The sequence below is a fragment of the Myotis brandtii genome, unplaced genomic scaffold, assembly GCF_000412655.1.
Source record: "Myotis brandtii unplaced genomic scaffold, ASM41265v1 scaffold924, whole genome shotgun sequence".
NCBI classification, from domain to species: Eukaryota; Metazoa; Chordata; class Mammalia; order Chiroptera; family Vespertilionidae; genus Myotis; species Myotis brandtii.
Window position 1 is genome coordinate 529,350 of NW_005371808.1, and position 11,197 is coordinate 540,546.

Sequence of the window (11,197 nt, forward strand, 5' to 3'; positions counted from 1 at the left end):
CGAGTCTGTGTTCTATCCCCTGATGTAATTCTCTCCAGGAGAAACCAGTGGGTGGGGAAGGATCTATTCCCAGCACAGGCCGTGGTCGGATACAGCATCCCATGGGCCCACTGGACAGGGGAGGCAACGTTCAGAGGAACTGAGTCCAGTGGAACTGAACTCCTGGGATGAATGTCCTGCTGCCTGACCCCTGTCAACAGCCCTGAAACATTACTGCGCAGGAGGAAGACAGTAATGGGTTATTAGCCAGAAGCCAAAAGTTAGTTTATAATTGAAGGAAAATAAACATATTAGACATTTAGTTAGTATTTTTTTTTTAATTTGGCTAAAGAGACTTTTCTTTAAAGGAACTTGAGGAATTTGAAGAAAGGTAAACATTATCATGTGTTTGATGTAGGTCTGTGAGAACTTTAAAAACAAGCGTCCAAAGCTAGTAGCCGATAATTGAATAAATGTGGAGGCCTTCCTGGTGCAGAATGATCTGTGAAGTGTTGTTCCCTGGTCTCTTTTATAATTGCTTCTAAAGCCTGATAGTACTGTTCATTACCTTATGTATTTCTGAAGCACAAGTGACAATTGAAAATTTGTCCTCAGAACCACCCCAAATACCGCTTGAGTGGGATTTCCTATATCTCACTCTCAAAATTTCATGGCAAATGTGGACCCGCCCTGTCAGCTTGGATCAGCACGGATCTGACTTGCTTTCTTTATGAGAATTAGTGCCTCAGAGAGACACGGTGATGAAGGAACTGGAACCAGCCAGAGTCTGCGCTCACTGGGCATGCGTCAGATCTCAGGATGGCCCTCATTCTGAAGTCCCCGCGGTGACTCGAGGGGGAAGTGTGGCTGTCATAATTTCAAAATCATGAAAAGTTGGCTGAGTTTTAAGATTTTTGTTCAGTAAAACAGAAGATAATTTGTTAGATTTTACTTTGAAAGCCTCGGTAGAAGTAGAGAGCATGGCATCAAGATCAACTTAGTAGAGGGAGGGTACACATGAATGACTCACATAGTTCCTGCCCAAGGTTTTCATTCTGCATAGCTTGATGATTCTAAGAATGTTTTTTAAAAGAAGTAAGTAACCAAAACCCACTCAGTTCTGCACATTTAAATGAAATTCTAGGAACATTGAGATGTTCAAAATATTCCTATCATCTTCTTTGGAACTTCTGTTGATGTGATACTGATAATATAGATACATAAAAATGTAACAAGCATTTTCTGTGAATTTACTTAAAATATATATGTCTGAGGTGGGAGGAAGTAGGGGACTTCTTCAGGGCCAAGAAACAAAGCCGAGGCTGCAGTTGTCATGGAAACAAAGGGTGAAGGGGGTTCAGAGGCAGAGAGGTCAAAGCCTGAGAAGGCAGATGATGAACCTAAGGAAGCTCTTCCCCCCACCTCCCCAACCTAAAAACAGTGAAAGTTTGAACCTGAAAGGAAAGAATCTGTTCGCTTGGCCTAGACTCCGCGTAGAATAAAACATGGCTTCACTGAAAATTCGAAATCCCAAGGCTCTGCCTCTCATGAGTTTGAAGTTCAAATTTGAACTTGGTCTAGTAACATCTAAGCCAAGGAGTTAGAACATAAACAATTGAGTAAATCCACACAAGAGAAGTACAGAAGTTAAAAAGTATAAAAACTAGTAAAAACAAAAGGAAAAGAAAGATGCAGTGGAGAGAAACAACAGAACCTGGAGTTTATTTTTAATATGAACAAATCTCTGGAAAGACTAATGAAAAATCAATAAAGAAAGCACAAATTGATATAACAGTACTTGGAATGCAAGGGGGACTTAACATTATATACAGTAACTATCTTAAAATAATAATAAAGTACTTTGAATGACTTTATGGTATAAATGTGAAAACTTAAACAAAATGGAGAACTTCCTAGAAAAACATAACACTGAAACTAAAGCAAGAAAAATTGTAAAGCATGAATAGATCTACAACTAATAAATACATTGACTCCATAATAACAAAGCTACCATAAAGAGAAAAAAGGGGAAAGAGAGGAAGGGAAGGAAGGAAGGACCAGACTCAATATATTTTATGTTCATCAAATATTGAAGGAAGAATAAAAATTGTATTTAACCTAATTTTTATTTAAGCAACTTCATATTATGATCGGTCATATGATCATTAATATAGTGTGTGTTATCATGACCTAGTTGGGCTTATTTCAGGAATTTAAGGATAATCTATCATTAGAAAATAAATGAATGTATAGTAAAATCAACATAGCCATGGGAAAAATAAATACCAAATTTAGGGTAATGGTAATGGAGAATTCACTGAGGGCAGGCTATACAGCACGAGGGCTTCAAAGAGTCTGTCATGTTTTATTTCTTAAGCTTAGTAGTGGGTACAAGGTGTTCTTATATCTTTTTGTTTATCTGAGGTGGTTCATACTAACAAAAAAATTACACAAATCAGGGGATTCGTCACATTTACAGCTTAAAAGAGAAAAATTACATGATCACATCACCAGATGTAGAAAAAGGTATTTGATAACATTAAACATTCATATGTAGTTTGAAAAGACTCATCAGACTTTAATCAAATTTATTTTACTCAAATTTATTTCCTGTTAAAATTTGAGGAGGGCCTTTGGCAGAATTTCATGAGCTGGGTCTAAAATTTATATAAAAGAGCAAATGACCAAGAATAGCCAAGTCTATTTGGAAAAGAACAAGATGGAAGGGACTTGTGGTATGTAGATGCCAAAATGTCTTCTTAAGCTATAGCAGTGGCCGGCAAACTCATTAGTCAACAGAGCCAAATATCAACAGTACTTCTTCAAAACAGACTCACCCAGGCCGAAAACCTACTTCTGCGCATGGGCCACGAAGTTACAATCGCACTTTACGCGCGCCCACACGTGGTATTTTGTAGAAGAGCCACACTCAAGGGGCCAAAGAGCCCCATGTGGCTCGCGAGTCGCAGTTTGCCGACCACGGAGCTGCTATAGTAATTAAAGCAGTGTGGTATTGCCATACGTATAGTCAAGCAGACAAATGTTTTTAACTAATAGCCTAGAAAAAGACACATTTATATATGGAAACATGTTATATAATAGAATTATAATAGCAAAGCTTGTATGGTTAGCTGTATTAAAAATAAATTTAAAATAGATCTGTATATTAGACTTTGTACAAAATATAATCAACCTAAATGTGAAAAGCAAAGCTTTAAAACTTTTATAAGAACACATAGGAAAATATTCCTTTGGTTTTAGGTAAAATAGATTTTCTTTCAGAAGACACAGAAATCCAACTCATAAGGGAAGAAGTTGATAATAGAATTATATTGAAATTTAAAATTTTCATTTACCAAAAAGAACACCAGAAAGTGAAAAAATATGACATAGATTGGGATAAAATATGTGTGTTGCATAAAACTAATAAAGGGTGTGCATCCAGAATATATAAAGAAGCTGTAAATGAATAAGGAAGGAGAAAAAAACAACTCAACTGAATATGAGCAAGAATATGAATAAATAATCCACAGGAGAGGAGATCCAAAGAGCCAATATATATTCATGCACAGATGACCAGCCTCTCTAATAATCATGAAAATGCAGATTAGAACTGATTGAGATACCTGGTGGACAAAATTAAAGGGTCTGTCTTTAGCGTACATAGTGGCAATAATGTGGGGAAATGAACCGATACATAGCTGTTGAGAATGAAAATCTATACAGCCACTCTGAAGAGCAGTCTAACCCCATGTATTGAAGGGAATATGCAATACTCTACAGCAGTGGTTCCCAATGTGGGGCACACGCCCCACAGGGGGGCAATTTGATTTTTTAAGCGGGACAATTTGAGAATGAGTTATTAACAATGAAGTTTTTGCATTTCTTATGGTTCTAGGGCCTCATATATAGTATCTAAATATATATTGTGACATATTTATGCATTTCAGTTCTCTAGTATATGTTTTGAAATTTCATTTGCTATTTTTTCATATCACTTCATATTATTATTTTTAAAACAATGTCTTAGTGACTTTTTCCTCAGTACTTCGACTGTCCTTTTGTTCTTTTATTTTCTCTTTCATTGATGCCATGTTCTTTGGAAGCTTGTTTAGACCAAGTTGATGGTCTTTTAGGCTTCCTCCATGTGAATAGGAGTTCACTTTTTGAATAATAAGAATTATATGTCACAGTGAGGGCATCAGGATTTTAGAGATGCGTAGGTGGGGCATGGCCAAAAAAAGGTTGGAACCACTGCTCTACACCCTCACAATTCTAAGTGCTCACTCTGAAGAAACCCACATACATGCCAGAGACTTATCATGGTCACACAGCACTGTTTGTAACAGCAAAGGTAAAAATCCTAAGTGTCCCTCAGCAGGAGACATGAATAAATAAACTGTGATCTATTCGTTTACTGAAATACTATATACCCGATGGAAATTAACAACATAATTAATCTCAGAAATATAATGTGGGGGGGAATGAATTGCAGTTACATGCTATATAGTAACATTTACATAAAGTTGAAGGCATGCACAGTGAAGCCATACGTTACTACAGTTCCATCCGTACACACGGAGTAAATACGTGAACATATGGGGAATGCTCCCCACTACATGCAGTTAGCGATCACCCCAGAAAGGACAGAGGGATATAGGAATAAGGGGTTCCACTTATGTCAGTAATGTCGTATTTGTTAAAAAGAATTCTGAAACTATTTTAAATAATATGTTAAGATTTCACAAAGCTCGGTGGGAGGCATGGGAGTGCCCTTTCTATCATTCTCTGTACCCTTTTGCACCCTCCAAGTAGGTTATAACTTGGAGAGGTGTGTGTCTCGGTCGCCGAGTCCCCGGAGGAGCTGACAGTCGCTCTCGCCTTGCCTTGCAGATGATCGCACGCCTGCAGAAGGAAGTCCAGGAGCTGAGGGATGAGCTGGCCCTGGTCACGGGGGAGCTGAGGACCGAGGCACTCACAGAGGCGGAGCTCCTCCTGTAAGCCTGCAGACTTGCTTGCTTCCTCTCTGACAGTGAGAGTTTGTGTTAACGTCTTTGTTGGCCCTAATGTTATGAATGCACCTAAAAGCGTGAATGTCTCCGGGGTCAGCCTGCAGTTGCACTGCGGCGCCAGCTGGGAGTGGCAGCTTGCCATGGAAAGCTGGCGAGGCTGGTAGGGTTCTTGTCGCCCGGGGCCGGGGGGAAGTAGGGGCAGAGCATGGAGAGGGTGGGCATGTCTCCTAGTGCAGCTGAAGAAAGGGCTTGCCTCGCAGTCATGCAATTGTAAAACCGTCCACCAGCGCTCCTGCGCTGTGCCTCAGACCTGAAAGGAGCTCAGCAGACGGCCCTTGTATTCAGCAGCATCTTGCTGCCGGCTCCAGTTTACCCCGGCAAAGCAGGCTCCCCCTTCATAAGTAGACGGCCCATACAGTACAGTTCAAACACCCAGAAGGGGGCTGAAAGCAGGTATTCAGGGCCCCAGACAGGCGGCTTCGTTCCAGCCTTCTGATGCGTGGCCACATGGCACGTCAGGGCCCGATCACGTGGCACGTCAGGGCCATGTGTCTCCTGTCCCCTCTCCGGTCCGGGGCCCTCCTTGTGTCTGTGCTGCGTGTGAAGCCTTTGTGGAGTGGTATCACGGCCCAGGCTGAGGGGGTGGCAGTTCTACTTTCAAACTAGAAACAGAGCTGCACAAGCTCTTTCTCAAGGGATGTGGCTGTTTCACCTCACCCTCTCCCGGAGGAGAGAACGGTAAACAGTAGAGACAATGAAAATATTTCCTTTAAACTATTTCGTGGCTGCCCCTGGCGGTAAGTCTAAAGCAAGCTTTCGGTTATGCACTAAGCAGTTACTCCTCCAGACAGCGTTTCCAAATTCTAGAACACTGTGTTTAATACTACGAGGTGCCCTTCAGGTTGTTCTTACAAAACTGCTTTGTGGGAAGTATGCAGCTACGCTGAAATATATTGCCAAAACTCACATTTAAAAAAAATGTCATGTCATGACCTTGCAATACCTTGCGATACCTTAGATATTGAGAACCCGAGTGAGAATTCCTTCGCCATGGTCCTCCCTTCGCCTCAGACAGGGACTACCAAACATGACCTTGAAGATGGCTCTTCAGAATTTTTATTTATGTCAGGGTCCAGCCAGGAAGAAAAATCATTCTAGACCTTTCCACGAAAAGCATCTAAGAGAGGAAATGCACTGTGTAGGAGGTGGTCTTGAGGCCATGCTGCAGCACCCCAAGGTCAGGACCAGTGGGAGCTCCCCCCCCCCAGGACCCAGGGGACAAGGGGAGAAGTTGTGATGCCAATGCCTGAGCCTGGAGCTGGCCAGTGGGAGCTGGCCCATGATGCAGGCTGCCCGGTGGAAGCTAGGTTGCTGACCAGGCATCCTCCCAGCAAGGACCCCTAGCTGCTCCCTCCGCTCCCCTCCAGGCTCCCCCAGTGCCTCCCATAGGCTGAACTCACCCAGAAGCCAGCTGTTAAAGGGGTCAGGGAATGGAGTTTCCAAGAGCCAGGAGGGAAATGGCCAACATATGGAACAGTTCCTGTGTTTTCTCCCAATCCTTGGTGTCCTGCCTGTGGCTCAGGGGCTCAGCTGAATGTGAGGGTTCAAAATGTCAGACTGAGTCAGTACAGGCTGCGGGCTCCCTCCGCTGCACCAAACCTGGGAGTTACAGAACTAGTATAAACAAGCACCGGAATCTCCAGCCAACCCCCCTCTCCCCGCAACCACCACCAAGAACAAGAAGTAAATTTCTTAAGCGACTAGACGCTAGAAAAAATTCCTGGGAGACTGAAAGGTGGGCCGAGATGGGCAAGGGAGCGGGACAGACCAGACCCGGGGCAGTGCCGCCAAGTCTCCTGCCTGGAAGTGGTGGCCTCCGGTGCATCAGAGGGCAGGAGCTGCTGTAGGGAGCGGTGTCCCATGAATACAGGCACTCCTTTCCTTCTCCACCCAGCCTTTAGGTCCCCGTTAGGATGGAGAAAGAGGAAAGGGCCTCAGGGAGCTGAGGTGACAGGACAATGAGAGACCCGGTGAGATCTGACCCAGCTGCTGTCCTCAGCTCTGCCCGCCCCCTGTGCTCACTGAGAAAAGCAAGGAGCACAAGCACCCACAGCCACGTCCCCCTCACTTCCGATGGGCTGTCCATGCAGAGGGAGTGAGAGTCTAGGAAAGGTGAACTCGCAGCCAGGACTGCCTAGGACACGAGGGCTGCCAGCAGCCAGCGAGATGGGGACAGGAGGCTTTGCAGTTGGGAGGCCTGCAGAACTCCACTGCTCAGGAGTGACTGATAGCTTTAGAGGTCGGGAGCATGCTGTTACATCCATGAAACAACGCCCACATCTTGATTTTTACAAAAGAGCATCAAGAGGAGATCTTGAAAATAAAAAAAAAGTAATTGTTGCCATTAAGAATTTAATAGATGGCTCCATAGCATAATGAAAAAATGGAGGGGTAAGTTAGTGAACTAGAGTGATTGGGCCAAGGAATTCTTCCAGAATATAAGATAGAAGGATAAAGAGAAAGCTTAAAAGAAAAGGATCACAGGGAATAGCTCTAAATTTACCAAAATCTAACAAAGAGTTTGCAGAGGAGAAACAGAGAAGAGGCAGGGAGCCAAGAGTTAAAGAATAATATCTACTGATTTCTCAAGACTAAAAATAAAAAAGATGTAAGACTTCAGAATGAAAGGGTTCGCATGTGCTATGCAATATCTATACTAATAAAAGGGTAATATGCTAATTAGACCAGGAGACCTTCCGGGAGACTTTCCGGATGTCCTTCCAGACAAAGCCATGGTGGCGGGGCCAAGGCAGAGGCAGTTAGGGGTGATCAGGCCAGGAGGGGAGGGCAGTTGGGGGTAAGCAGGCTGGCAGTTGGGGACAGTTGGGGGTGATCAGGCCAGTGGGGGGGGGGCAGTTGGGGGTGAGCAGGCCGGCAGTGGAGAGCAGTTGAGGGCAATCTGGCTGGAGGGAGGGGCAGTTGGGGGTGAGCAGGCTGGCAGTGGGGAGCAGTTGGGGCAATCTGGCCGGAGGGGAGGGGCAGTTGGAGGTGAGCAGGCCGGCAGGCAGAGTAGTTAGGGGCAACCAGGCAGGCAGGCAGGTGAGCGATTAGGAGCCAGCAGTCCCAGATTGCGAGAGGGATGTCCAACTGCCAGCAGTCAGACATCCCCCGAGGGGTCCCAGATTGGAGAGGGTACAGGCCGGGCTGAGGGACACCCTTCCTCATGCACGAATTTCATGCACCAGACCACTAGTATCTACACTAATAAAAGAGAAACATGGTAATTAGCATACGACGCTCCCCTTCCCATTGGCTAATCAGGGAGATATGCAAATTAACTGACAGCCAAGATGGCGGCCGGCAGCCAGGCAGCTGGAAACTAACATGAGGCTTGCTTCCTTCAGTGACGGAGGAAACCAACGTTCCCCGCCTGCCTTGCAGGCCTCTGAGCCTGCAGTTTGAACATTGTAACAAGCATAGAAGCTAAAAAAAACCCAGAAACCAGCTTTCAGTCAGCCGGGCTTCAGCCAGCCTGACCGCAACATTGTATCAAATACAGAAGGAAAAACAAAGGCCAGAAACCGGCTTTCAGCAGCCGAGGCCTCAGAGCTAAAGCTGGCCCAGAATAAAAAAAAGAAAAAAAGGAGCGGTTGGGAGCTTCACCCAGACTGGCCAGGCACCCCAGTGGGGACCCCCACCCTAATCCAGGACACCCTTCAGGGCAAATCAGGTGGCTCCCACCCGTGCACCAGGCCTCTATTCTATATAGTAAAAGGGTAATATGCCTCCCAGCACCGGGATCAGCGTGACAGGGGGCAGCGCCCCAACCCCCGGATTGGCCCTGCTCTGTGTGTGACAGGGAGCAGCGCCCTAAGCCCCTGAGTGGCCCTGCTCTGTGGGTGATAGAGGGCGGTGCCCCAAACCCCCCCACGGGCCCTGCTCTGTGTGTGACAGGGAGCAGCGCCCTAAGCCCCTGAGTGGCCCTGCTCTGTGGGTGATAGAGGGCGGTGCCCCAAACCCCCCCACGGGCCCTGCTCTGTGTGTGACAGGGAGCAGCGCCCTAAGCCCCTGAGTGGCCCTGCTCTGTGGGTGATAGAGGGCGGTGCCCCAAACCCCCCCACGGGCCCTGCTCTGTGTGTGACAGGGAGCAGCGCCCTAAGCCCCTGAGTGGCCCTGCTCTGTGGGTGATAGAGGGCGGTGCCCCAAACCCCCCCACGGGCCCTGCTCTGTGTGTGACAGGGAGCAGCGCCCTAAGCCCCTGAGTGGCCCTGCTCTGTGGGTGATAGAGGGCGGTGCCCCAAACCCCCCCACGGGCCCTGCTCTGTGTGTGACAGGGAGCAGCGCCCTAAGCCCCTGAGTGGCCCTGCTCTGTGGGTGATAGAGGGCGGTGCCCCAAACCCCCCCACGGGCCCTGCTCTGTGTGTGACAGGGAGCAGCGCCCTAAGCCCCTGAGTGGCCCTGCTCTGTGGGTGATAGAGGGCGGTGCCCCAAACCCCCCCACGGGCCCTGCTCTGTGTGTGACAGGGAGCAGCGCCCTAAGCCCCTGAGTGGCCCTGCTCTGTGGGTGATAGAGGGCGGTGCCCCAAACCCCCCCACGGGCCCTGCTCTGTGTGTGACAGGGAGCAGCGCCCTAAGCCCCTGAGTGGCCCTGCTCTGTGGGTGATAGAGGGCGGTGCCCCAAACCCCCCCACGGGCCCTGCTCTGTGTGTGACAGGGAGCAGCGCCCTAAGCCCCTGAGTGGCCCTGCTCTGTGGGTGATAGAGGGCGGTGCCCCAAACCCCCCCACGGGCCCTGCTCTGTGTGTGACAGGGAGCAGCGCCCTAAGCCCCTGAGTGGCCCTGCTCTGTGGGTGATAGAGGGCGGTGCCCCAAACCCCCCCACGGGCCCTGCTCTGTGTGTGACAGGGAGCAGCGCCCTAAGCCCCTGAGTGGCCCTGCTCTGTGGGTGATAGAGGGCGGTGCCCCAAACCCCCCCACGGGCCCTGCTCTGTGTGTGACAGGGAGCAGCGCCCTAAGCCCCTGAGTGGCCCTGCTCTGTGGGTGATAGAGGGCGGTGCCCCAAACCCCCCCACGGGCCCTGCTCTGTGTGTGACAGGGAGCAGCGCCCTAAGCCCCTGAGTGGCCCTGCTCTGTGGGTGATAGAGGGCGGTGCCCCAAACCCCCCCACGGGCCCTGCTCTGTGTGTGACAGGGAGCAGCGCCCTAAGCCCCTGAGTGGCCCTGCTCTGTGGGTGATAGAGGGCGGTGCCCCAAACCCCCCCACGGGCCCTGCTCTGTGTGTGACAGGGAGCAGCGCCCTAAGCCCCTGAGTGGCCCTGCTCTGTGGGTGATAGAGGGCGGTGCCCCAAACCCCCCCACGGGCCCTGCTCTGTGTGTGACAGGGAGCAGCGCCCTAAGCCCCTGAGTGGCCCTGCTCTGTGGGTGATAGAGGGCGGTGCCCCAAACCCCCCCACGGGCCCTGCTCTGTGTGTGACAGGGAGCAGCGCCCTAAGCCCCTGAGTGGCCCTGCTCTGTGGGTGATAGAGGGCGGTGCCCCAAACCCCCCCACGGGCCCTGCTCTGTGTGTGACAGGGAGCAGCGCCCTAAGCCCCTGAGTGGCCCTGCTCTGTGGGTGATAGAGGGCGGTGCCCCAAACCCCCCCACGGGCCCTGCTCTGTGTGTGACAGGGAGCAGCGCCCTAAGCCCCTGAGTGGCCCTGCTCTGTGGGTGATAGAGGGCGGTGCCCCAAACCCCCCCACGGGCCCTGCTCTGTGTGTGACAGGGAGCAGCGCCCTAAGCCCCTGAGTGGCCCTGCTCTGTGGGTGATAGAGGTCGGCGCTTCAATCCCCTGATCCGCCCTGCTCTGTGTGACAGGGGGCGGTGCCCCAACTCCCCTATCGGCCCTACTCTCTGAGTGACAGGGGGGAGCTCCTCAACCCCCTGATGGGCCCTGCTCTGTGCGTGACAGGGGGGAGCTCCCCAACCCCCTGATGGACCCTGCTCTGTGCGTGACAGGGGGGAGCTCCCCAACCCCCTGATGGACCCTGCTCTGTGCGTGACAGGGGGGAGCTCCCCAACCCCCTGATGGACCCTGCTCTGTGCGTGACAGGGGGGAGCTCCCCAACCCCCTGATGGACCCTGCTCTGTGCGTGACAGGGGGGAGCTCCCCAACCCCCTGATGGACCCTGCTCTGTGCGTGACAGGGGGGAGCTCCCCAACCCCCTGATGG

The 11,197-nt window shown here is 49.7% G+C and overlaps 1 protein-coding gene across 1 annotated transcript in view; it reads left to right on the top strand.

Moving 5' to 3' along the window:
* The window catches only part of LOC102260699 (kinesin-like protein KIF6), a gene marked incomplete at its 3' end in the record, with an annotated part of 212,356 nt that overhangs the window by 153,516 nt on the left and 47,643 nt on the right, over window positions 1–11,197 (top strand). The window contains exon 10 of the mRNA XM_005885745.2: window positions 4,873–4,976. Coding sequence (XP_005885807.1) covers window positions 4,873–4,976 — 104 coding nt within the window. The remainder of the gene's footprint in view (window positions 1–4,872; window positions 4,977–11,197) is intronic.